The sequence below is a fragment of the Harpia harpyja genome, chromosome 11, assembly GCF_026419915.1.
Source record: "Harpia harpyja isolate bHarHar1 chromosome 11, bHarHar1 primary haplotype, whole genome shotgun sequence".
Lineage (NCBI taxonomy): Eukaryota > Metazoa > Chordata > Aves > Accipitriformes > Accipitridae > Harpia > Harpia harpyja.
The window spans coordinates 5,089,361-5,116,822 of NC_068950.1; the positions used below are offsets into that span (position 1 = coordinate 5,089,361).

General features: G+C 48.9%; 2 protein-coding genes across 8 annotated transcripts in view; both read right to left on the minus strand.

Annotated features, from left to right (window-relative positions):
• The window catches only part of CSNK1G2 (casein kinase 1 gamma 2), a 46,333-nt gene extending 43,768 nt beyond the window's left edge, over nucleotides 1-2,565 (minus strand). For 2 of the 3 annotated variants that reach the window (XM_052801107.1, XM_052801104.1), the window contains exon 1: nucleotides 2,414-2,565. The gene's annotated coding sequence lies outside the window, so the exon portion shown is untranslated. The remainder of the gene's footprint in view (nucleotides 1-2,413) is intronic. The other variant, XM_052801105.1, reaches the window with a different exon arrangement.
• Nucleotides 2,566-5,792: 3,227 nt separating this feature from the next.
• Nucleotides 5,793-26,551, minus strand: SCAMP4 (secretory carrier membrane protein 4). Of its 5 annotated transcripts, none has more exons than XM_052801488.1 (8): nucleotides 26,477-26,551; nucleotides 20,824-20,891; nucleotides 20,329-20,384; nucleotides 17,368-17,496; nucleotides 14,145-14,301; nucleotides 10,856-10,957; nucleotides 9,769-9,886; nucleotides 5,793-9,037 (listed from the first exon to the last, which is right to left on the minus strand). In XM_052801488.1, exons 3-8 carry the CDS (start codon nucleotides 20,333-20,335, stop codon nucleotides 8,861-8,863), a joined length of 690 nt encoding a protein of 229 aa, XP_052657448.1. In that variant the 5' UTR covers nucleotides 20,336-20,384; nucleotides 20,824-20,891; nucleotides 26,477-26,551; the 3' UTR covers nucleotides 5,793-8,860. The 5 variants fall into 5 exon arrangements, with proteins under 5 accessions (XP_052657448.1, XP_052657449.1, XP_052657450.1 ...); XM_052801489.1 differs by having other exon boundaries at nucleotides 20,824-20,894; nucleotides 26,477-26,530; XM_052801490.1 differs by having other exon boundaries at nucleotides 26,468-26,501.
• Between the last annotated feature and the right edge of the window lie 911 nt (nucleotides 26,552-27,462).

Genomic DNA, 27,462 nt, shown 5'->3' on the forward strand with positions numbered 1-27,462 from the left:
CAGACCAGAGGCTAGGCACATACCTGGATGGACCAGCCAAAGCAAAGGTTTGCTTTTCCAGCACAGCTCATCAGAGCTCCTCCTAGCTAGGAAAACCACGGGGGCGGGGGGGGGGGGGGGGCAGCAGCGGGGGGAGGAAGCTACAGAGCACAATCAGGCCTGAGTCCAGTCAAGATGTTTATTGGCAGTTGCTCTCGGACATAGTCTCTTCCAGCCCAGCGGGGCTGGAGGGGGTGGGGGGAAAAATACTGATTGTCCATGAGCACAACCCTCATGTCATTCTCATTGATCCGCTGAGTCACTCCCGTATTAACAGTTTTGACAACACTCGGGCTGCACAGGAGCTCGGAAACAGAATACAAAACAAGAGGCAATGCGAAGCCTCTCTACCTACTGACACCAGCAGAGAGAAGCACTCGCAGGGCAGAATCCAGAAACCTGCTGAACTGCAAGTGCCAACTTCCTCCTCTTCACTCGCTCTTCTGAAGAGTGCTACAACAAGAAAACCAAACACAAACCACGCTGCAAGGGCAGGAACACAGAGCTCCATTCAGTGCGCCCAGAGAAGCTGCCGGACAGAACAGTCTCCCCTGCAAACCACCACCAACTGCACCCCAGTCGTTTTGATGCATGTGCAAACCAGAGCGGCAGCTGTTTTTGCAAAGAAACTACAGAACTGATTTATAAGGCCTTACAGATTTGTAAGCTAACAAGGAGGAGATCAAATCCAGAGGCAGACTGACACAGGAGGGCAGTCATCTTCTACAAGCAAACAAGACAATCCCCCCCCCCCGGGGCAAACTGGGGCTCCCCAAGCGTGCATAGCACCACAGACCTGAGAGAAGCTGCCACCAGCCAGGCAGCAGACTGGGCTTAGACCGGACGGCCCAGAGGCCCAAAAAGTGCTAAGCAGTGATAAATTCATCACCAAACAACATTCCTATCTGTAACACACCAAATTAACACAAAACCAACAAATCTTTGGCAAGTTCCTCACAGCAGCCAAGCCTACCCTGCCACAGAGAGAGAAGGCCTCTCCACAGGATCCCCATGGAGGCCTCCTGCCCTAATTTACAGCAATTCTTTTTCAGACGCACTGGCAAACACCAAACGTTTTCTCCAATCTGTTATATAAGGCCCAATTTTTAAACCTCTGTGCTGGCAGTGGGGAGATAGGGGCACGCTGCATGTGGCAGGCTGACAGGACAGTCCAGCTGGCAGATGAACTTACACACTCCTCAGAATTCATTTCCAGATATCCAACCACTTGTTGTACAAAAGGAAAACAAATGGGTTAGTTAACGAGGCAACTTCCAAACACACTGGTGCAAACCACTCGCATGCCTGCAGTCATTCTACACGTGGTTTGACCCAGGTCCTGGTTACCTCTAGCTTGTTTAGAATGGACTAATTTCATGGCAACTTGAAAGAGGTTTAGCAAGCTTCATTTTTTTAATTTCAAAAATACACCTATCGTGGCAGGTCCCCATGCTGCCCAGACCACAAACCATTCCTCAAAAGAAAAAGACACCTTCCCAAACATCCCCACAACTTCACGTTATTTGATCCAAGAGCCTCACTCAATTCCTCTCTACCAGCCATCAAACAGGAGCCACAGGCCTCTGGTGGCCCAACTCCACAGGAGAGCTGGTTCTCATCTGCAAACCTCTCTTCTTGGCTGCCTTAGGAATAGCTAAAGTCAGCTCCTGTCTGGTGGGGGCAAAAGGGGGAGGGTATTTTTCCTGTTTCTCACATTCACCCTCACCCACTTTGCTAAAGAAAAAAAAAAGCTGTTTTAAAAACCAGATTCAGCACAGTCCCTTTCCCCAAATAAACACTTCCCAAGCCCTCTGGAGAGAGGAAAGCTACATACAAAGGAGCCAACATCCTGCGAGGCTCCGGCTCCAGCGGGCAGGCCAGGGCAGGGTGCAGGCCGAGGGACACAACCGGGGAAGGCCCGACCCCGTTCCTGCCACCGACCCAGCCTCAAAGGGGCCCCGGGAGGGGGGGTCGCGATCTCGGGTGGACCCGGACCCCTTCCCCAGGGCCACAAAACAGGCGTCGCCGGGAGGAAACGGAGCGAGGCGGCCTGGGGCCCTCAGCCCCCGGGCCCGGCCCGAGCCCTACAGCCCCTTCAGACCCCCGGGCCCCACCTGAGCCCCCCTCGACCAATTCCGGGCCTCCCCCCCGGCACCTACCTTGCCCCGTTGCCCCCCCCCGGCCCCCTCTGCCCTTCCGAGCCCTGCCCGGCCCCCACACCCTCCCCAGCGCCCCGGGCCCGGCCCCCACCGCCCCCGCCTGAGGCGCCGCCCGGCCCGGCCCGGCCCCCCCCCCCGCCGCCGCCTCGCCGGCACTGCCCGGTCCCGGCCGGGGCGAACCGCAGCAACAGGGACCCCGGCTCGGCCCCGGTTACCTCCGCGAGCCCTCAGCGGCGGGCCGCGCTGCCGCTGCCCCGCGGCCGCCTCCCCATGGCGGCGCCCCCGGCCCGGCTCTCCTCACGCCGCCTCTCGCCTCCCCTCACCACTCCGCGGGCAGCGGCCAGCCAGCGACAACGCTACGCCGCCGGCGTAGGCTCCCCGCGCACCCATGCGCCCCCCGCCACGCCGCCGGCGTAAGCGCCCTTCCTGAATACCAACTCCGGAGCGGAGAGGCCCGGCGGAGCTCGGCGCAAGCGCAGCCGACGGGAGGGGTGGTGGCGCAACGGCGTTGGCGTAAAGCGCGTTCGAGAATAGGCGGCTTGAGGCGAGCGACAGGAGGGCGGCTTTGCGGCAGACGACGGGCGCTTTACGGCAGCGCAGCGCTTGGCGGCTACCGGCGGGGCTTCCCTTTAACTCCGTGCTGCCCGGCGGGCGGCAGCGCGGCCCGGCCCGGTGGGCTCGGTGCGGGGCCCAGCTCCGCTGCGGGGACAGGCCCCCACGTTGCCTGCAACCCCCTGTACGACGCAGGCGCCGGTATAGGGCACGGCTTCCGCCATAGGGGCCAGGTCCCGCTATAGGGTGCCCTGTAGGGGAACAGTGTCCTATAGGGGACGGATCCCGCTGCAGGATGTGGCCCCCGGTATGGGTTATGGCAGCACTGTGGCGGCCGGGATCCTCTATAGGGTCACCGTCCTCAGGGTGGGGTATTGCCCCACTGCAGGGAACAGGGCCCAGTATAGGGCATGGCCCTGCTGCAGGGGACAGGCCCCGCTATGGGGGACATTGACCCAGTTATAGAGGACGGGCCCTAACTGGGGGCTGAGCCCCCCACTGGAGTACAGCACCAGCGTGGGGTACAGCCTCAACAGGACATACAGCCCCGCTATAGGGCACTTGGGCCTGGCAGGGCAATCTCTGGGGAGGGGAACTGGGTCTGGGGGGTCCCGCAGAGGGGGTGTGGCAGTGGTACCGGTGGGCGAAACCCCGCAGCCTCCTCCATCCCACGCCACCCCGGCCTGCAGGAGCAGAGGGAAGCTGATGGCTGGGATTTTACAGAAATTGAAGCTTTTTTGAGGACAACGGTCTTGAGAAAAACTGCTGGCGCTGAGCAGGAGACTGAGCTGCCACCGTCCCTGCTGCCTCGCAGGGGAGGGCAGTGGGGACGGAGCTGCAGGCTGGTGGGAACTGCTGGGACAGGAGCCAGGCGGTCACACAGCCCCTGGTGCCACCTCCAAAACCCTTTCGCATTCTTCAGTCTTGGAATTATTCTGATCAATCATTCGGCCATAAAAATTCTCTCACATCATTTCTTTCTCTCGGTGGCACAAGAGCCATCCCTGTTGGAGCCTTTCAGGGTAACATTGGAGGGAGGAGGCACCCCTGTACAATCCCACTGCTTTCTTCTTCATGGCATGGGACAGATTCACCCCAAAAATATTTTCAGGCAATGGGCAAATGACTTTGTGTTGTTTTGGGGGAGAATCATGTCTTCAGTCACCAGCCACACCCCAAATACCCATTTCAGCATTTCCGGCCATTTGAATTCATTCTCTCCCAGTTCAGGAAACACTTTCCTCCCAGCATGGGTCTAAAGTACTTTTTCCTCGTAGGTGTTTGCTTCTAGAAGAAAATGGTATGATTTTAGAGAATTAGGAAAATAGAATGTGCTACTCTGCACATAAAGCCTAGATATTGCCATCCCGTTCCCCACGGGCTCAGGAGGGCGGTGAGGGGCCATGACCCATGTCCCACCACTGGAGACAATTAAATTGCCCCCAAAGTGCCCAACGGCAGAGACATCCTCCCGTTTCCTTTTCGCACCATCCCACCACCCCGTGCCGCAGAAAGAGGCGATTTCAAGCACTTTGAGAACACGCAAGTTGTTCAGACATTTGACTTGAGAATTTAACCCATCCTCTGGAGTGGGAAAGGGGGAAAGCAAATAGTTTTGATTTTATTTCAAGGCAAATCTCCAGCCGTGAACACGCGGTGTGCCAGGTGTGGTCTGCAGAGACCTGTACAGCTCATGCTATGGAACCAGCTCAGCACCGGCAAGTTAGCGAGAAAAGCCGGGGAATTTCTATCGGGAAAGCATCCAGCTATGAACCCTGCCCTCCTCCCGTGGGCATGAGTTAATTAGGGCTAATTTGCAAGCAGACAACACAAAATGAACCACTCTCGATCACACATGGAAGAACGAGCTGCTTGGGGGCGGGTGGACTAAACCTTCCTGCCGTGAAACATTTGAGTTTGGGGCCTGGGAAACCGAAGAGCGACAGAAACACATCGAGAACCAGTCAAAAGAAAAAGCCAGGCCCCTTGCAGCGTCCTGTCCCACACACTCCCGGGTGAAGACCCCCCACCCTGATGGTGGAGACCCTGAACCTTTTGGAGAGCTCCTCAGGGCAGGGGGCTAAGCTCAGCTGCACAACCACCGTCCCCGCACTTCGGGCTCATTCCTAACAAACCTTGGCCCGTCCTGCCAAGCCCCAACTGTCGCGCAGGGAGCGTGGCAGAGGCAAACAACTCGTCGCTCCCAAGTGCCAAGGACCTGCCCGAGTAGCAGCTGGAGCAGGAGCTTAAAGCTGTGCCTCGTGCTCAGATTTTAAGGGCCTGGAGCAAGAATTTGAGCAAAAGCCATTTCATCCTCATGCTCAACACATACTGGCACAGCAGCGAGCAGCTGTAGGGAACCACTGCCGGTGAAAGTGAGATGCTGATGGCTGGGAAGGGGTACCTGGCACAAGGCTTCTGGAGATAAGGAAGCCATTGAGATTAGCAGATGTCGTATAGAGCAGCTGTGATGAGAATGGCTCTTTTAGGATTAAATATCTGCTATGGAGTGGGACTGGGGTATGAAGCCACAATATGGTAATTTGGGGCGATAAGTTCAGCTATGTGCTAAATAGAGTGATTCAACTCACCTTTTCTGTCAAACAGCCCGTTTACTCCAGGGATAATGATCTCCTTCCAGGCAATAAACCGGAGAAGGCAGAAGCCAGCACTGCAAGGGGCCAGCATGAGTCTCTGCACTGCTAAGGAGAGGCCAGGAAAAAGACCTCGACCCCAGTGCTCAGGAGACACAACTTTCTCACCACCACCCACACCTCTGCTCTCCGTTTCTTTCATTAGAAAATGAGAATAATGGCAGCACCTTTGGTAAATGCTTATCTGGCATCTGTAGGAGTACAAACCACAGTGTGCCACTCTTGCAGCCGTCCCCAGCACAGAGGATGAGCTTCATCCATAAACGTGCTGTTCTTTTAAGGAAAAAACAACATGTGGTGGGAGACTTTGGAGGAAAATAGAGATTTCGCCATTTCCCTCTGCCAGATAACTCCGGTTACCTAGGAACAGACACACTTCTCTAATGCGGCCAGTTGTTCTCATCAAGCACAGGATGAGCATTTATTGTCTTGTGATCAGGAGAAACACACAAACAAAAACCAGAGCTCCACAAGTGACATGAAACATCACACACATACACGCCACGTGATGCTGAACAAAACCAGGAGCCAGGTCCAGGTTAATGGTGTTAAGAAGTCTTAGAAATCTAATGTAAACATTTAAAAACATACAGAGGAGTCCAAAAAAATAAGCCACGGTAGTTCAGGCAGCGTGTTGAGTCAACTTTCTGGAATTACAGTTTCTGGCTTTGAAAAGGATGGAGGGGGGATGAGAGATGGCAGATCCCATCCAGAGAGGTTCATTTAAGCTCTGTGGAGATCTCAGGCAGTGTATGCTAACGGGGTGCGATTTTGGTGTCTGCATCCAACCATTTTCGTGGGCAGGTTCCTAAGTACACCCTCTCCCTGCATCAAGCATTTTCAACATGACTGAAGGTGGGTGCTTCAAAGCAGCCCCCCAGATTATCCAAGGGGAAGAGAGGAGAGAAAAAAAAAAAAAAAAAAGAGAGAAGCAGGACGTGGAGTCCCTAGCAATGCTTCTCCTCTTGGTTCCTTTAAAATCTCCAACCTGACACACTAAAAAAAAGGACAGACACCAATCGCTTTTGAAAAATTTTGGCAAGAGGCTCAGGATGGAGAGGGGCAGGGCTGGAGGGAGCATGGTACATAGGTGCACCATGTTCTGGCTTCCAAGTATGGCCAATCTTGTATTCGGCCCAGTTAACCTCCCCTCACTCCCCTGTAGTGCAATCGTATTTCCAGGGAGTTAATCGACAGGCAGTTCTTTTATCACTTTCTGATGGCAAGTGACAAAGAACACTTAAAATTATACTTGACACAAGACGAAGGCACCTAAAAGCTTGACAATGCGATCAGGTCATGTTCTGTTAAGAAGGCTTCAAGCGTTTGTATTTACAAGCACATTGCACATTCGCAAGAAAAAAAACCCCTTGTGTTTGGAGCATGTTAAATATCCCAGACCCAGCAAAAGGCTGGTTCTGCAGTGGGGCATTAGTGTTGCTTGTAAATGGAAATTCAGGGAGGCTCTGCCCTCTGATTCATGTTTGCTTTCGTTTTGGCCCTAATAACAAAGGTGTCATGCAGACTCCAAGCTGTACTTCACTTAGTATTTACAGTATGACACAGGAAAAGTTAATAGACCAAATGGGAAGTTCTGCAGGGGTGATGGGGAAGGAAGAGTTCTCCTTCGTGAACTAGTATTTTATTAGATAAGGCACATGTAGAGACAGTTTTCAAAAGATCACTTGCAAATCAATTCCACCTAGCTAGGACAACGTCCCTGTCCCTTTCCAGGAGCCAATTTTGTTTTCCAGCTACTTAGTGCGAATTTGGAGTGAACCCACTTACACCATAACATCTCTGGCATCCCATCCGCCAGCCTGCCAAGCCAGGCAGGCTCTGGGTCTGACCCACGGTGTGCCCAACACCTCCCAAGTCTCCGCAGTGGAGCACTCCATCCTTCACAGGATCATTGGCCGAAACTTTCAGAGCCGAAGACTTTGAACACTCACTCCCTATAAAAATATTGGGAACTGACCTCCCAGTTTTGACAGGTTTGAAAAAATTCACAGCAGGCTGTTGAGGGAGAAGAAAAAACTGCAGCCTTTGCTGCTTGGATCGCTGTAGGACACAGGGGAATTGGATGGCTCAGGCTACAGGAGTCCTGATGTGCATGCACAGAATGGAGATGAACAACGAGACAGATGCTGGCTCTCAGGGAAAACAATCCTTCCCAACAGCTTGACCCTCTCTTTAGCCTATTTTTGGAGAAAGGCAAGAATCTCTCTCTCCCTGCTCACACATGGAAGGAAAGTGCTGCTGGCTACACAGACGCAGACCAGGTCTGCACAGCTAATATCAGTTACGAGGACTAACAAGCTTTCCTTGGTCTACCAGACCCCACTGCATAATGTCTGGATTTCAACTACATCGGTAGAAGGCAGAATTAAAACTATTCATTGTAATAGAATTATTCCCAAACCACACAGGGGCCCCAGCACTGAGATCAATAGTTACCTTGCATCCGGCTACTGGCTGGGAGCCCAGAAAAAAGGGTGTCCCAAAAGGGCAAGGTGTGTCCCATAGGGCATTTCTTGGGTCAGCACAAAACCTGGATGCCACAGAAGTCAGATGGCGCAGAGATCTCGTGCTGCCTACCTGTAACAGGGTGAACATCACCCAGGTAGCCAGATCCAAAGCCCAGCGTCAGCCAGCTTTTCAATAGTTTCCGGTGGGCTTTGAATCAGGTTTTAAGCAAACAATCATTAACCAACTGAGATGAATCTGCACCTTTGAAGCACATGGATCTGGCAAAAGATTTTGGCAGCAGGGAAAGCAAGACTTCTAGCATAACAATAGTCCTAGCCAGGCAAATGAGGACTCTTGTGGACTTCACATCTGAGCAACACTCACCCACAGCAAACACCATTATCTAGAGGATTCTTCACCAGAGAGCGCAAGCAAATGAGGTTGTAGATTTTACAAATACCTTCGATATCACTAGTACCAAATAATTTAGGTGTTGCATTTCCCTTAGAGAGAAAATTTCCAGATTATTCACCCGGGAGAGTAAACACCAGTTGCTACTAATGCTCTGATTGCGTTTGTTACAGATGACTTGGCGGTGTGCTGTGCATGTGATGAAAACTAAGCAGGGAGGCAGGAGAAGGAGCAATTGTGGTAGCGTTCACCGTTGTGAGGAAGTCAAGCCTTTTTCACGTATGGTCATGAGAGGATTCCCTCAAGCAAGGGCAGTGAACGGTTGGTTCCTCAGTCTGCAACGAGGCAAATACTGGTAACTCAACGCAAACAAAAAACTTTCTGATAAGGCCGTGCAGTGCTCTGGAGGTGGCAAGGGCTGACAGCATGTATCTTCTGCAGTGATGAGGAGACAAAAAACAAAAAAGTCCCCAAGATGACTGGGGTGCTTGGAGGGGAATGCAAATGATCTTTTCAAATAACAATAATAAAAAGACCAAAAAGAAGAGAATCCAGGCAGTTTGCAGTTGTTGCTGCTTAAGGCCATTGGTTTCCCGGGGGATAGTTGGGCACTGTGGGATACTCTGGCAGGCTGTTCCCAGAAAAATTGTTGTACTGGGCCTCCCTGCTGGGGGGGTTCCTCCATGTGCCACTGTTCCACTCATCCTGAGCTTTCTGAAAGCTTCCACCAGCCCCTCGGTAAATTTTATGTACCTAATGGATGAAAGAGAGAAGAAGAGGGAAGTCAGCAACAGGTACCCACACCTCTTCCTCAGAAGAGCTATAGTCACTTCTGTACTATATCATGTATTTGTTTCTCTCTCTGTAAAGAGCTGTATTTCCAAGGAACAAAAGCACTAAACATGCAATAATACAGTGAACAGAGGTGCAAACAGATAATATCAACCAAGACTTGAATCCATTTCAGCCACAAGTCCGGGATTCAGGTTGGGGATCCCACAGCAAGGCAGACAACCCAGGCCGGTGGGCTGAAACCCCTGTAAAACTGACACTGCTGCTTCAGCAAGGCTTCCGTCTTCTCTCCTCCTCTGCCACCAGTCTACTGAAGCTTTCCAGACAGTCCTACCTCCAAATTCTTCTTTCTGCAGGGAACCGAGGACCACCTCCCATCCTGCCACCCAGTCCCCACTGCAGGCCATCTCAACATGCTTCACCTTTACCATCAATGACCATCCCAACAAGCAATGAAGCTTGCTTCGAGTGACATAAAGGAACATCACCACATGAAATGGTGACAACATCCAGCCCCAGCTGTCTTGTGTTATCTGGATTTGTCCTCTAGATACTCTGAGAGACACCAACTGATGACATTATAAAACCTTTAAAAGCAGTGATGGCTTACAGTGGCTGCTAAGCTGCCTGTTCTCATTACTGCCATACAAAATGCGGATACTCCAAGTCAGAGAGACACCCGAAGCACCTACCCTTAAAATGCAGATGAGCATTGCGACCGCTGACATTGTAAACATAATGGCAGGAAACAGCATGAACACAGCAGCTGCAACATTGGTGCTAAAGAAAGTAATGGCTGCCAACCATCCACTGGGAGAAACACAAAGAAAGAAAGAATATCATTATAGCTCTCTTTTTTAAGTGTCCTTATTATCAGAAAAACTGTTTACTTGTACACAGAAATTACAAGGCAGCTTTAAAGCTCTTGAAAATTAAAAGAGCAGTGAAGAAAATGGACACAATTAAATGCAGCTCAGGCAGGTATCTCCCCAAGATCTCAAATCTCACTTGCCAGCATGCCTCACTAACCCAGTCTCAGACCTTTAAGGGACAGCCAGCTGCACAGACTCTGGGAGGAGAAGATTTATTCCCAAGGTGCTTTCGGTTGTGCAGAGGTTGTGCATCTAGAGACCAGAACTGGGATCAGGGAACATGAGGGTCCTATGATTTACACTACATCTCTATTCCTTTGGTGGCAATAACCAGGTAGGGCAACTGGAGAGCATCAGTAGTTAACAAAACAAAATGCTATACAGAGTGCTAGGACTTTCTGTTATTTGTAGTTTCAGCAGGAATTGCTCTCAAGTCTCTAGAGACAGACAGTTAAAATGCCAAACAATTATAACATAACCAGGGACAGACACTAAAATGCTCCCATTTATTTTAAGACAACTCTCACAATACTTGCTCTATAGGCCAACAGTGAGTCATCATGCACTGCTCACCATGTGCTGCAAATACTTTGAGAGCAATGCTAAAAGAGGATCAGATGAATCTTGAAACTGACTGGTTAAATGTTAAAAAGAAATGGACATTGTAGGAAGGTGCTAAAAAGAACAAGCAGGTGAAGATATCTGACTTCTGCCAATACAAGAACTCTTACAATAAGGAGCAATGGAAACGAAATTGTGTACTCCATGAACAGAAAGCTTCATCCACTCCACCCTGTACAGATTCCCACGAGTTTCTCAAAAGTTCACAGAAACAGCCCATAGCCTGAAACTGTCAGGCATGGGAACCGAGTGCTCAGCTATAAGACTGTAGGAGCATCCTGCTTACCAAGCTCCCCATCCTGAGAAACCAATCGCCTGCAGGATCGTGAGAATGAACTGTGCACCAAAGATGAAGAAAAAGGCCATGAAATTAAATGAGCTGTCCGACCTGTGAAGGAAGAGAGCAAGTTAGGGGGAGACTGGCACCTCATGTTACTTCACTGGTGTTTGACCCCATCACATACAAACCCTGAAACATGGTATCTCAGAAGAGACCCCTCTACAGCTATGTACTTTGAAGGCTACTCCTCTTTCCCTCGCAGTGAAAGCACACAGCTCCATGAATCATCAGCGCCTAATCACTTCCAATAAGCCTGGCTCCTGCAATTGCTCTACTAAAGTAATCGCATATATGATGACACATGAGGAGAGGCGGTCTCCTGCAGAACAGAGAGTGCCTGAATCATTTCTCTGACCAAGCATCTGAAGACAGCACAGCCTGACACCTGTGCAGCTCAGACACTGGCCAGTAGGCACAAGGAGGCCCGAACGCTGGCAGGCAGACTTTGCCCATATGCTAAAAGTGATCATTGAGCATGAGAATTCCAGCTGGGAATGTCTCAGTGGCTGCTTGTCATCACACTTACACGTCCATGGTTAATAATCCAGCACTGGGACATAATAGGAGGAAAAACAGCCATGCGAGAAGCGGGTAGTACCCTGTCTGGGGAAATGCAGAAGCATGCTTTCACATCTTTGCAGGCTCCACATCTTCAGGTTGAGAAGGTCCTGAATATGTGAGGTCCTTTAATTTATGCAGGTATAATAGACAGCATGAATATGATCCCAAGCAAGAAGGCTGACCAGATACATTTGCGGTCTCTCTGTCATGGGTGCACCGGGGCACAGCACTGTCTTGCCCAAGTTTTGGCTCTGCCACAGAACTGCAGCAGAACATCTTCATCCCATTAAACCAGCTACATTGATGAGCCAACCTTTCACTGTAAGCCCAGGCACATCTAAAACTCCCCAAACTATCATTTTTAATGATACAAACGATTCCCATTCTCTCAGGAACTCAAAGGGCCCATGATTTACACAACAGATTTACAAAAAACACTTCAGTTGCTTATGAGGCAGCTTGGTGCAAGGGGGAGTTTAAAAAAGTGCTCCAGTCATTCCCAGCTCCTTCTCAAACCCTGAAAGTATTGAAATGTTTATTATTTGAATTATTGTTATTATTTTAATGTTTATTAGTATTATAATTCTAGCCCCTAATGACTAAAGAGGAGATGAGGGAGGCAGGACCCCAGGCTCTGGAGAGGTCAATGCAGTGGACCCTGACTAGTCTGACACGAGTGGAAAAGCCTCCAGCCAGACCCCTGCCACTCTGAGCCGCGTGTGTTGGTACAGTTAACTTCTATCTTTCAAAAGATAGCCACAGAGATGCTGGAAAAGAAATTTGCCATCCCTGAGTATCCTCATGATCCCGCCCTTCAAATATCACCTCAGAGTACAGCAGTGTGAAAGAAATACTTTAAACATGGACTGTTCACAGTAGTGCCTATCATAATCCAATTAACAAGGATTAGGCTCGAAGCTGAGCCTTCAAACAGAGTTTTGCAACTACAACCTGAAAAGGGCTGGAGCAGTCTTCATTTGAAAGGATCTGTGGGAATTAGTGAGGATACACAGAAAAGGTGATTTCTGATCCAGCTTTCTGGTGCAGATTTGCAACAGCTTTGCCCTAGTGCCAAAGCTCTGCAGCTAATTTAATTTTGGATGCAGATGTATGACGATGGTTTTACGAAAGCATCCTCGCAGTACACGATGCCAATATTGAAGGGTTGCGTCTTCCCCGAACAAGCATAGCAAGTGGGTCTGACCTCGCCTTCTTGAATCACGACTAGCTGCAGTCCCACAAGAAACAGTGCTGCCCCACTGCAGTGTTTTTCAAGCCTCTTCTACAACTGATGTCAAAGTCAATGATCTCTGGGCTTGCCAGTCTGTCCCTAGGGCTTATTCTTTTTTTAACTGCAGAAGTCTTTACACAGAGTAACCTCAGGGACCTTTCAGTACTCAGTTGCATAAACACATACAAACAACATTAAAGAAATAATTAGAAACGGTCCTTGTGAAGCCCAGAGGAGGTCAATTGGGAGGAGTAATTTTTCCCAGACTTCAGAATGGAAATTGCTCTTTGAACAGAGCTCTAGCCAGCACTCGGAGGCCCTCGGGCTTCTGAACTAGGGATGGGGACAAAACCCCAGCCCCAGAGGGCAAGAGTTCAGAGCTGGTACTTTCACGTCTTTTAAAACTTTCAGATGAATCCAACCCAGGGGCCTTCCGTTTCCGTCAGAAATAATCCTCCCCTGTACTCCATGATGTAGTCACTGATGTTTTAAGCACCACCAGTGCATTAACTGCCCAGTGTTGTTAGTATACAAAGCGTAAATTCGGAAGAGCATTTAAACAATTAATTGAGCATGTGCTAAATAGATAAGGCCCCACCTGCCAACTCCCATTTCTATCAGCTGCTTTTGCTGTTATCTAAACCAACTCATTACAGAATCTGGTGAATAATCAAAATCCAGAGTATTCTGGTAATGGGGAACCAGAAAGAGCTTCCCCTTCAGGGTCCAAATCCCTGACTGGTGTGTGGGGTCTGCTGGTGACCCGCAGTCTGACACTGGGCAGGTCCCTCCCCTCCTCTGTGCCTCCTCTCCCTGTGTCAGGCTGGAAACTGCTTGGGACCTTCACGGCTCTGACAAGCATTATGCATTAATGTCTGAATAATGCCTTGTGATCCACTGCAAGCACGAGCAAATGCAAATGATTATTAATTAAAGTGAAAGTGTAGGATGGCTTTAAATATTTGTGGAGTTTCAGAAGGACTCGCTCCAGGGAACTGCTTTTATCTAAAAAGCAAAGCAGCCAAGCTCTCAAGTATCTAGAGACAAAAAATAGAAGAGTTCTCAAAAACTAATAACTTAATAGTCTTCCATCAAAATAAGCCTCAATGAAGCTTTACCAAATTAGTATCTATCTTAATGCTATATATGAGGGTGCTGCAAAGCTCGAGATATTTAAGTAAAATATGAATTTCATCCTCATGAAAGTGGAAAACTACTCACTGCTGCTCACCTGCAATCCTAGGCAGGTAACACTCAGTCCTACATCTAGTGTTTAAAAGTAGCCACATTGTTCTTCACTTCGAAAGTAAACAAGACATTCAGACATCAAGTCCTTAAACTTTATCCCAGACAGAAAGATCTCCAGAGGGGCACTCCCCAATAACAACACATCTCTCTCCCAGAGGAAATCAAAACAAAACTGCTTCATGGGCTTCTACTTACCGAAAGGCTTTGTACGCAGGTCGGAACCAGCAGACATAGCCGCAGGGACTGAAGAGGATAAGCCAAAGGATGGCCAAACCAAAATTGACCCCATAGCCTCCTCCGATCCACCATGCCAGGCACGCAATTATATTCACTACTAGCGTGATGCAGTAAACTGTAAAGAGGGCAGAGGAAAGAACATGAGGTTGCGCAGTTTCATATCTTCATGCAAAAAGGAAACAAACACCCGGTATTATAATAGGAAGGGTCCATGCTGCAGTGGGAAACTCAAGCCCAATAACGCAGCCGCTCCAAGTGAGTCGCAAGTTCCTGCATGGCCGCAGGAGCCAGCCGCACAGACACATCTATCTCCAGAGACAGTGCTGTGGCAGAGGCATGAGGAAACTCTTTTGGGACTTGCCAGAGGATGGAGAGCTGGGTAGCAACCAGTGCGACAAATACAAAACTCAGGCCAGTATTATTATGAATTATGAGCAAGGTTCAATTTGCATTTGTAGCAAAATCCCTTTATGAGAGGAGCAAGGTGTAAAACCTGCACCCTGCACCCAGCCGCAATAAGTCTTTGGTCTCTGTGCTTGCTGAGGCTGCCTCAGGAGCTATTACAGACCCAGCACAGTGCCTTGCAGGCTCTCTCTCTACTTCCCTGGGCCTCCGAGGAAGCCTGGAAGTTAGCTTCAGGGCTTGTAAGTGCTGCCTTGAGCAAGGGGATAACCAAACTCCAATCAGGCTGCGAACATGGGACCACAGGGGTGGCTTAAAGGCCTTTTCACATCCCTGTTCCTGCCACTTGGATAAAAAGGCACAGTTGACAACGGCCCCCAGAGTGCTGTGCTAAGGAGACATGCATGAAGTGATGCTGGTCCCCCCTTTCCCTGAAGCTCAACAGCACTGCAAAGGGGGGGCTGCACACTTCCCTGCTTTCACAGGCTGAGCTCAGTTCCCATGCCAGGGGCTCCCTGCTTTCCTCCACGAGCTCCCCTCAATACTCCAGGGACTCCCTGCAGCTGTCCCTGCATCCCCCCAGGCTCTGCCAGTGTTGAAGAGGCTTAGCCCAATTACAAGCTCGTATTTTGGAAAACAGGTGGTAACTTAAAAAACTTTGCAGTAACCTGTATCAATTAGCACAGATAAAGAGAAATGAGAAGGCGGAGGGTCCAAACACAAAAGATCCTTCAGTACTGCCTGGTGATGAGCTCACAGTAATACTCTGGACCCTGGCCTCATTTATTCAGTCAAAATTAAATCCCTGAATTTCTCTTCACCCATGGTAAGTGAACTGGTGGCTCTGCAGCATGCCTGCACATCACTGGCTTGGTCCTCTGACACCCGACGCCAGCCTAGCCTCTCTTTCTCTTTCCTCCTCTTGGCACAGACCCACCTGCCTTCACACAGCCCAGGGGCTGCTAAACAACTGCAAAGTTGTGTGGTCATAAAATAGTATTGACAACACAGTCAGGAGAATCTAGCATGGAAAGCATCTGAACCCAGCTGCTGCTTGTGACATACAAATTACTTGTGAGTTAAAACAAAACATTGTTTTACTACAAAGAAAATTTCTTCTGAGTAGCTAACAAGAAGGTTTTAGATGCAATGGTTTGGATGTATCTTAATATTGGGGGGAAGAAAGAATTTTCATTATTTAAATTTCATTTCTACAGTAATTAGCTGTACTTCTCCAAATTTTTATTTTCAGAAGTCATTTATTCTCCAAGAGTTACCTAATAAAAAAACAAGCCACCAAACCAAGAGCACCTATAAAGTGTTAAGGAACTTCTGGTTCTCCCTGCACATCAGGTAGGAGTTTGTTCTCCGGTAGTGGGAGCTCTGGTACAGATTTCCCCAAATCACCATCCACCTTAATAAAATGTTCACATCCAATTAAAGTAATGAGCATTCAACCTTCTAGCAACGACTTCTGTGTTTCCATTTTTAATACCGGCCTTTTCTTGTTTCCTGCCCTTCCTCCATATGTGTCTCTCCATCCTATCCCATCCCATACCAAAAAGTCTGGGAGACCCCAAAAGAAAGCGTGCTGCAGATGGAAATTTAAAACTCCTGATGAAAATGCCAGGTCTCCTCAGCCATGCGTAGACTAGTTGCCCAAATGGCTGGCACCTTTCCAGCCTGCCATTAACTTGAATGAGGGACGCTTTGTTTAGGGAGAGTCACAGACAAAGGCAGCTTTACAGCATGCAACATTTAACCAGTTAGTCTGAAGGGACAAGCAGTTTCTTCAGGCAAGAAAATTACAGAGCTCATTTCAGCATCTCTAAATAACGAAAGAACAATGGAGTGATAGATTATGCTATTATTTATGCACACAAATCTCTCTCATACACACATCCTATGCATCTGGAATAAAAGCCATGCCACCAAATGCATATCTGGCAGAAAACAAGCTTTCCTTCAGTGAGAAGGGTAAATAGGATGACAAGCATTTGGGGAAAAAAAGATAAGCAAGGCAAAAAGATTTTTAAACTTCCAAAGCATTCCCTTTGGTTCTCTAGGCCTGCCACACCATTTTTCATCCGATTTCATTCCTTGGAGAAGAATGGTCAATTTTCATTACTGGCTTTTGAATGGCTAAGCCAGACAACACAAGCTCAGAGCCAGGAGGTCTGTTCCTACAGAATATCAGCAAATCACCAGCTGTGACCAAGAGGATCAGCACCCTTCTCCAGGAGGACGGGGAATGTTTTGTGGGCTATGGATAGCTAAGGAAGAGACAGCATACGGCTAGAAGACACTGCTTCAATTGGGAAGGGAAATGTGTAGATGGCACAAACAAGGGGGAATTTCAGCCTTCCTATAGCAAGGTGGGGAGACAGGTAGCAAGCATACGGGCCACGTTTATTTTCTTACCTAAAATTCTATTCATCTTAGTTTAGGTGAATTGGGAATTACTTTAAGCAGGCTATTTTAGGGAGTAAAACATCACTTGACATTAATAAAGGCATCAAATGTGGTCTGTTTTTTTCCTCCTCAAACTTACTAATAGACTTTTCTAGCACTGATACTCTCTCCTTTCTTCAACAGCAGCTCTGCAGCAAAGATTCAAGGCACAGCAGCTTACAATTTGGGCATAGTTATATTACAGTATTTTAAGATGAATCATCATTTCTCATCAACTAATTCCAGTCGAAACCTTAAAGTCATCAAGATCTATATTTTTTTACTACACACATAGGTTTTCCTAGCACAGGTTTCTTATTCAACTTACAGATCCATACGTGGTAGATTCTCTTCACCAGAGACTGATAATCGATGGGAATTTCATCAGCAAAATTCTGGTAGAAACATGGTTTCAGAGGAATAAACTTGGGGAGCGGTGGGAAGTTATTCACCTTTTCTACAATGCAGAACACAGATATTAGCTGAATGCAGAAACATTCTGATATGGCTGAGCAAGTGTAATATCCTCCACACCTTCCCAATACACATCCATGGACCCCTAGGTCGAGGGGACTCACAAGAATCAAAAGAGAAGACCATTGCCAGCTCTAGCCAGTCAGGTTACTCACTAAAGCATGTTCATCCTCACGCTGGACACCAAACACTTTGCTCTCCTCCCTCAGCAGTGGACACAACATTTAAACTAGCACATGCAAGGCTTAGAGCAAGGAATAGAAACGAGCTAATAAGCAACACGTGGATTTGATACCTTTACACATCAGTGTAAAGTTGTGTGAAAGGCCCTGCAAGACAAAAACCTTAAAATAAGCTCCAGGATGAGGTTCCTCAGAAAGGGGGGAGAGGCCAGCAACATCTGGGGGAAACAGCCTGCACAGAGGTTTTTAGTTACAACTTTTCAGAAAACCAAAGCAAGAGGAAAGGCTGGCAGTTGTCCAGACAAGCAGATTTATGTTCAGACACAAGCTCCGAATAGGTGGGCTTGCTGGCACACGGATCAGGCCTTAGGACCTGTAGTAGATATGTCCCTGTGACAGTAAGGAAGGGTGGCTTTGGAAAGCATCTCAAACTGCAATTCAGTACTCAGATTATCATCCAGTTCCAGGAAGGCAAATCAGATGTCAGGGATGATTTTGTTGTGACAAGACTCATGAATGTACCCTTTTTTCTTTAAAAGTCAAGTTTTTCCTGTAAGGTTAAGCTCCGTGAAAAAAAAAAAAGGAAGAAAAAAGCTTTGCATTCAGATACAATAAATCAGCAAATGGAAGTGATATGGTGAAGAAAACCTTACCTTGACAAGAAATTATGTTTTAAAATCAAGTAATTAAAAGCCTAAATCCTCTGCATTTAAGCTGCTGTCAGCTTCTAGACAGATGCACAGATTTGTCTGTGTATATATGTGTGCCTGGATATGCGTTTCTACATGTTTGGGAATGTTTGCTCTTGCCTTCCAGTGCTGATTAAAGTTTGATTTCAGGGCATTGTGACTAATTGTTTCTAGTCTACTTCAGCCTCAGTAAACAGAATTAAAAACAACTAGAGGAAGAGATGAAGAATGTCCTGGGAAAACCTCCAAATGGCACAGAAGATGAGAGGAAACGTCTGAACAAGAACTGTCAGCACAAGAGTTCCCCTTCTCTTGCCATTATGTCTGTGTGAGAAGACATTTTGCAGGAGCAGCTTCTTAGCTTCATTTGAAGGTTGGCAGGGAAGAGTGTAAAGCTGTAAGCCATGCTTTAGGAAAGAAAAGGCTTCACTTCATGTAAAGGAGAGGCATATTTTCACACAGAAAATATGGTGAGGATAACGCTCGCTGTGAGTACATCAGAATTAAATATGGAATAAAGTCTGAAGTCACCAGCCCAACTTGACTTTTCAGTAGATTTTTTTCTTAGAAAAACAAACATTAAGTCTTCTGCCCCTCCTCACCCATCTCCGCTAAATGCATTTTACATTAATTCAGATGCCCTCTAAAGCTAGGATTAGTTACTGGTTAACACCTACTGCTGACCCCACCACATGTAGTGCTGATGTCCCACGGATGATTTCAAAGTCCATAGGAATTTGGACTTCTTCATACTAATTTTTTTGTTTGCTATAAACACCTAGTGGGCTTTCTCCCGGACAGTCTGTCTCAGCAGCCTACAAAAGGACATAACAATGCTGGGTCAAAGGAAAGAAAAGGGGCACAGCTTTTAAAGCTAGAGACACAGCTCCCTAGGGAAGTCAATAAGACCAAGATTAACCAACCACAGTAAAAGCAGACTCTCTAACAATCTTTTTTTTTTTTTTTGAAGGATGAGGAAAATTTTGTTCTGTCCTTCTTCAACAGCTGAAGCTGCAGCTAGTTACTTTGGTTCTGCTCTCTTCCATTTTCTCTCTCCTACAGTACAGATCTGTCACGGGCAGTAGAGCTGCTGCCAGCCTCTAGTGCACAAGTCTCTGAATGGTGGGGCCAAAACCAACTGTCCTGCTGGGCACCAGCCACTGCAGTTTGTCATTTTTCAAGCTCACAAAATGCTCAAAATACTTCCACAATTGTTTGCTAGGTGCAAGATTGGGATCACACCTCTTTTCTGTTGCTGCCCAGCTGCAAGAAGCCAGATGACCGCTTTCTCCCACCCAGAGACCCTGTAGTTTTCAACTGTTCTGGGTTACTTCCAAGAATAGATGAAAAGAAATCAAATGAAAATACCCCCTTTCATGTGTGACTGCATGGCATGGAGTGCTACAGCACTCCCATCAAGGCTAGGATCAACACATTAGATCAGCAAGCACAATCCGTGCTTTCAAAAACCAAACTGTAGTACCAATGAACAGCAGCTGTATGGAAGTCCTGGACTTTCTCTTATCTTAAAAAAGTTGGGAGGAATTTTGTTACTAATTTCACTACAAGTAAAATTAAGATGTATTAATATCAATAGTATAGCTAGGAACGCTGTGGAAAGCTGTTCAGCCTCTGTAAGGAAGGAATTATTCTCATGTACCTTTTTGTGAATAAATTCCATCCTCATAAAACTTTCAAACAAGTCACACCTGAGCCTTTATCGCTAGAACAGTAACCTCAGCTGACAAATCTACAGTGGATACAGCGTAAAAGTGAATGTGACCAAGGCAAGAAAAGAGAAGTAGCTGAAGAGCTTTAGGGATCATTAAGATCTCGGGAAGGGACATATGTCGCATACCTGATGCATTACAGCCATCACAGCATACTGAAAAACATTCTCTGAAACCATTCTCCCTACATTGCCATATTTTGAGGTGCTCTTACCTGCCATTTCTATTAGGAGTGTTCCCTGGTGAAGTTTCAGACAGACAGCAACGGATCTATTGGAGAAAGAAAATCAGGTCAGCACATGTCACTAACCAGCACCCAAAGAACCTCCTGGAATGGGGAGTATCTCCAGCACAGTGTTTGACAGAATGCGAGCCTGGGGTTCCCACTACAAACTACTCTCCAACTGCCCAAAGTAGGAGTGCTGGAACCTTACAGAAATGATCACAGTATCTCCTAGTTCATATGAAGCTCCACCTGGTAGCATCTCATTCAGCACAACCCCACTGTCAACCACTTTTAAGGCTTGTATAATTCAGTAGCAAACAAATGTGCTCTTAGTGGCACCTGGCAAAGGCTGAGGATGCACAGAGAGCCACTGCCAGAACATGTGTACCTTCCAGCTGCAGCCAGACAACAAGCTGAGACAGACAGGTCTGGGTGGGACCCAGCAAAGCACACACATCGGAAGAGAAATTTGTACGAGCTCACCAGACTTAATGCCTCATTTAGGTGTTGATATGATTTGTTGGCTCCTGGCTCTCTGTGGACCTTCCCAGCTGCTGAAACAAAAAGATAATCACTGTTAGCTGGGAAGTAAACTGCTGTTAAAAAAAAAAATCAGCTGGTACACAAAACCCAACATCCCTCATTACTTTAATAATTCTGCACAACCCTTCTTAAAATGCAGATCCATTCTTCTTGTTACCACGATGGAACATGACCGTAATTCTGGAAGAATCAAATCCTGCAAAGTTCACTCGGCGTCAGCCGTAGTGCAGATTTTGGCAGAACTGATCACACAGATGAAAGTCGCAGAGAGGTCAGTGCTGAGCTTTGATTCTACCCCTTCTTTGTTAAGGATAAAAACACCGTGTGACCCTACCTGCAAATCCCAGAATGGAAACGCAGAATACTACAAAACAACCCTCTAAACCAGCACTGCAGGGTCTGACAAGAGTTATCAAGAATGAAGGAAGTCTAGACTAAAAACTGCCCCTACAAAAACACAACAAAGACCACACACTGCTGCTGCCGGCACCGACAGCAACCACAGCACCGAGGTCAGAATAGCTGCGCTCTATCCAAAGCCCTCGGGATTTACAGCAGCTCATTTCCCTTTTCTGCACCTCTGTGCTGTCCTCCTACGTGCCCCACGTATGGTCCGGAGGTTGCAGAGTTTACACTGGCACAATTATTTTGTTGGGGTTGCATTTACTTTCCTTTCTAATTAAGCTACTCTAGCACAGTCCTTGGTGGAGACAACAGCACTCTGCTAAGAAGCTGTACAGGCAGCTTATTCTTCCTGTACGTAAATATGCAGTTATATACAAGCTTAACTACCTCTACATAGAGGAGAAGATATTATTTTGCCTGTACCAGTCTAAAGAAGGCAATAGAGTGTGGACAGGAAAGCTATGTCACTCCTGAGCTGGGACTCCCTGGTTAAAGGCTCTCATGCGGGGGCCCCACCGCTGCTGAAGCCTCTGGGCTTTCCCACAATACCGACATTACCCAGTGTCTGACAGGCATTTTATAACTTACGATTTAGAAATGGAAGCATTTTGCTTTGCCTTTTTAAAATGCGTGAATAGGAAATAAAGTATGAAGACAGTTAAGAATACAATTAAAACTTCACTCCACCCATTTGCAGCTGCTCCCAGTTGAAATCCGTAAATCTGGGGGAAAGAACAAATGACACGCAAACACCAGTTATGCTAAAGCACTAAGAGAAAAGAATCTTTCCCTGAAAGATGAGCAAATGAGTAAGGTCCACCTTCAGAAGAGGATTATTTAGTTTATGTGCTTCAGTGCTGGTGTCTGACAGCTGCAGAGTGGCAGGAGGCATCAGTCTGTCCACTGGAAAAGGGACCAGAAAGAAAGACCAAGGGACACATTCCTGGCTTGATGGGGGCATCATGGCCAAACAGTAGCTCTTGGGTGCCCTCCCTTCACAAGAAGACAACTGTGGTGCAGTTGAGTGGCTTTAACTCATATAAATGAATAAAAAAACCAGAGACGATGGAAAGCAGCATTCTAGTGATCCAATCCCTTCTTGTCTTACCCAGTTGTTCTCATTTACCTGCTCATTTCCTAATAAATCTCAGCCACGGTTTAATGCTTTGAAGACAGAGATGATCCTCATGGGTCCCTTTCAACTTGAGATATTCTAGGATGCTATGTTTATCATGTAAAGAAGCTACGACTGAAACTACCAAATATTCCTCTCTTCAGCAACCTTTGCTTTTATGAGTAATCTCACAGAAGTTCCTGGGACAACAGCTGCAATTTCTCTAAAGAAAGATGTGGTTTGGAACCCCAAAGTGGCATTAAGAATATTTCTTTCTGCAAGGACAAGCGCATACAACCAACTTTTACACTGAATAATCAGTTCCTGAAATGCGTTGACCTTCCACTGGTTCAGCTGCAGCGAGACTCCAGCCTGGCTCCCGGTGAAAGGAAAGGGAGCTTTACCCCACGGACACCTACAGCAGGAAGCTCAAACCTTTTGCGGGCATGAACTCAGACTCCAGGATCCAACCCAATGACATTTTTGTTCAGTGCTCTGAGATATATTTGCACAGGAGTCACTGTTTTCATACCTCCCCAGCTCACCACTTAATTTGGGTAGGATTTCTGCAAACTCTTAATTGCAGGGTCTCGGGATGACAGGCCTCAGATGTACAGTCAGGGAAAAAATCTTGTGTCTAATAAGTGATGACGTTGCTCAGCTCAGACAGCCAGTGGCTAAAACTCCTTTAGGGGGAAAATTTCACTGTGCAGCCAAAACATCCTCAAGCCAAGCTCCAGTTGCAAGATCCTGGCATAAGGAAATAGATTCGCAGCAAATACAGATAAACAGGTGCATAAACAGGTATCATCCAACCACACGTGAATTTGTGCGAGATAACACATATAAATAAGCTCTCTATTCACCAGAACATTTTCAGTTTAATTGGGAATAGACAAAACCCAACATCCTGCACTCCACTATTTGCGGAGGGAGGAAAAAACCACACACGCTAAGGAAACCACGGTGTGAAGTGAACTTCCTTTTTCCACTGTGCTCATCCACAGTCAATGAATAACTCCAAAGTTTACAGTCCAACGTACATGACTCACAAGAGCCCACTGGACACAGTCAGAGCTTTTCTTCAAAATGCCCTGTGTCATTTTAAGAGACAGCATTTCCCTTTAAACCAAGACACGTATGCAAGCAGCACTGTTTTTCTAGGCGGACAACCACATGATTACTTTGAATGTGACTTTACCGTGAAACACGTTCCATCTCTGATTAGGGAAAATTTTGTGAAGGAATACCCGCGGCAATCTGTTTGCAGCACATTATATGACTGCATGTATGTTGCTATTTAGTCCCCTTGTTTATTCTGCCTATATTACAGTAAATAGTTTTAAAAGTTTCAGTTATTTCTCACTACTTCTTTCTCCAAAAAGAGAGAAGGGCAGTAGGGGAAATAATAAAGGACTGGCCAAAAGAGGAGTGCTGAACTCATTCCTACTTTGCCATAAACCCACCTGGTGACCTGGGCCAAGTCCCCTAAGACCAGATTCACAGGACACCATCTCCTCTCATGCCATCTGCAGATGTCCCAGCCAAACCCAGAAGAGCCCGACATCCTAAGCTTTCCATCCAGCAAAATTCACCAGCTTCTGAAGTCTTGCTTTAGGATATTTTCTGTACTGCTTTTATATTTTCATTCCGATATGATGACTGTAGCGAGGCTAAGAGCTGCTACACCGATCTGTACTCAAGGGTTTAATCTAGAGTACTTCGCCAAAAGCAAATCAAGGGGCAGGATCCGTATGTAACAGCAATGGCAGAAGAACTTGCCAACACTCCCTCGTAAGACAATGATTTAATGATTTGAATGCAAGTGGAATGAGGAGACACGGGCACAACGCACACCTCCTGAAAGCGGCTCAAGCTTACCCCTCTGGTGAGGGTTATCATCAGAGACCAGGCTTTCGGAAGTCACTTCACGCTGCAAGCCAGCAGACCCCAGACATTTCAGAAGAGCAAATGGCCTAAAAGCAAGGGCACCCCACAGGGATCTCGGAGACGTGGATTTGAAACCACCAGGCTTGGCAGGGAATCAACGCAACCTCCAGTGCTCCCGAGACAAGCAAATGCCTTGCTCGTATGCCTCTCCAGTTGTATTTAAAAAGAAAGTGGTGACTCTGCACTGGTTTTAAGAGAAAAGGCTGGTTTTAAGTCTCATTCAGAGCCCAACTTTTATCAGGAACTTCCCAAAGACCCCAAAGCAGCAGAGGTCACTCTGCAAGGCACTAAAACGCTTGGCTCAGCTTTATGAACCTAGACTCTGTATAGCTGATACAGGTTGTATATGATAGTGTTTCCTCTCCCCACCGCACGCTGCCAACCCTCGCAGAGTGGGACACTGCCCCTTCAGCGACACCAGCACAATGCTTGCAGTGCCGTGCTTCAAATTACATGAGGTGACAAAACCAGCCAAAAAAGTAATGCCAAAAGCCACCCAGCACGACCAGTGAGAATGGGGAAACTCTTTATGGCAGCACTGCCGCTGAGAAAACACACAGGGAACAATAAAGTTAGCAAGGGTTAGCCTTCTCCAACACCAGTACAACAGACAGCTCCAAGTTACGGGAGCCCCTTGGGGACTCCTGGCTGTACAGGGTATTTTGCTGCCCCCCCTCCCCCCATCCTGGAGCTGGTGAGAAAGCACAATCGGAAGCAATTCCCCTCAGGTCTCTCCCAGCCTGTTTACACAGCCACATCTACTGCCTCAGCAGATGGGCAGAAGCCTTAATTTAGGTTCTACGGAACCCGCAGCAGACAAATATTTGACTTCGATATGACCGATTCCAGAAGTAAAGCTCGGCCGCTCAGAGGCAGAACCACAGAAGGCTCAAGAGGAAGACAGAAAGCACAGAAACACACGTGTTCAGGGCACAAGACTATTCCACCGCTTGTCACTTGCTCAGACTGGCCTCACATAGAAGACCTGGGCTGCAGACAATAGCAACATTAGTTGGCCCAGAATAACACTAAAAAGCAGATAAATTAATCCATCAGCTACCTGTTTAATTTCTAACTCACTGCTCTCTTCATCACAGGGTCAGATAAGAGTTTCTTGAGCTAGTTAATGCTCACAAAAAAGCTAAGACCAGAGAGGGGGAAATAAAATTACAACATCCATGTTCTGTCTCTATCAAGGGCAACACGTGAAAGAGCTGGTACCCAAACCACGCACGTCAAAAAGCTTCACCCTCGTTCCTCACAGCCCCTGGAGAATCTCTTACATGAACTTCCCCTGCAGGAGCCGTGCAGCTGGCCTGTGCTCACCCTGCCCCGAGTGCACCGGCCTCATCCCCTTGGCCTGCCCTGTGCCCCCCCAAGAGCCCCCAAGCTCTGGCCCTGGCAGACGTGTCCCGGCCGGCCCCACACAGCCGGGGCAGAAATCAGCGGGGAGAGGCAAATTCCTGAGCACCCCTCGGGGAGAGGATGGAGAACGCAGCCGGGGTGCTCGCAGCCCCCGAGGAGATGGCAGCAGCCTCGGACCCACCTGCCATCGTTCTCCACGGGGGGCACGGGACCCCCCCCCCCCGCCGGGGCTGTCTCCAGCACCGCCCGCACACGCTGCCTCCGATAGCTGCTCCCCCCGGAGCTGACCCCAATCCCTCTCCCCCACCAGAGCTGTCCCCGATTCCTTCCCCACACATGCGCCAACCCCCCTGACCTGTCCCCAATACTTCCCCAAGCACAGGCTCCCCCGCCGCGCCCTCCCCTAACGCCCCCCCCCCGCCGCCCCCGTTAACCCCATCGCCGTTGCCCCCAGGGCTGCTGTCCCCGTTACCCCCTCCCTGTCGTGTGTGTCCCGTCCCGTGTGTCCCCCCCCGGCCATTCCCCGCTGCCCCACCGCCAGCCCGCGTTACACCCCCGGGGCAGAGGTAGCTCTGTCACACACACCCCCCCGCCCCCGCCGACCCTCCTGGGGCGGCCCCGCTACACCGCCAGTCCCCGAGGCCACCCCCAGCTCCCCCCCCCTCATTCCTCCTCCGAGGCTGTCCCCGCTGCCCCCCGGCCCGGCCTCTCCCCGTCCCCCCGCAGCCGCGACCCCGGCCCGGCGCTCACCGTGCCCACCTCAAAGCGCAGCGGCCGGCGCCCCGCTCCCCCGAGCCCGCCGCGGGGTGTTCTGGGAAAGAGAGTCCCTCCAATGGCCGCCGCCGCGGCACTCCCCCACGTCGCGGACTACATTTCCCAGCGTGCCCCGCGGCACGCCCCCACCTCTCGACACGTGAGGGGCCAGCCGGCTACGGGGCGTGGGCTGAGGCGCGGCTGACTCCGCTACGGGGGCCGAGAGGGACAGAATTGTCAGGGGGGCGGGAGGGGCGCGCAGGGGCCTCGGCCTGGTCCTCGACCCCGACCCCGACCCCGACCCTGACCCTGTCCCCGTCCCCGTCCCCGCCGGGGAGGCTTTGCCACCTCGAGGGGGTGGGTTTGTCAGAGCCCCTTCCCCAGACGGCTGCGTGGGCCGGCCCGGGGGGTGCGTGGACGGCCCCTGAGGGGTGAGGGGAGCCTCAGCGGAGAGGCCGCCGCGGTCGGGCAAGGCTGAGCCCCCCCAGGGACCCCGGCCCCCTCCCCCTCGCCCTGACCCCTGCATAACTGTTAAAAACCCCAGCAGTGAGGTGCCCGCACCCCTCAGCGTGACGAGGTGCTGCCTGCCCGCCTCAATGTTGGCACCGGTTTCTTTTTGGGTAAAGAGAGCGGGTTTGGGATGGGGGGGTTCGTGCCGTGTCCCCCCCCTCTGCAGAAGACACGCCAGCACCAGAGCTGCTTCAGAGGCACCCATGGGCTCCGTCTCCAAACAGCGTTTATGGCACCCAGCCGCCGGCTCTCGCCAAGTTTTGGTTCCAGGGTTAGTTACAACAGCCGGTGGGTGACGGCTGGGTTTGAGACCCAGGGCTGTGTGGTCGCGGAGGAGGTTGCTGTTTATAACTTCTGACATTAAATGCTGATTTGACTTCTGAATAAGTCGGGTAAATCATCATTGGCAACAACGGAGCTGGTGCCCGGTGCTTGTGGGACTTCCCTCCTCCTGCAGTTCAGCAAAACAGGGTGGGGATGGT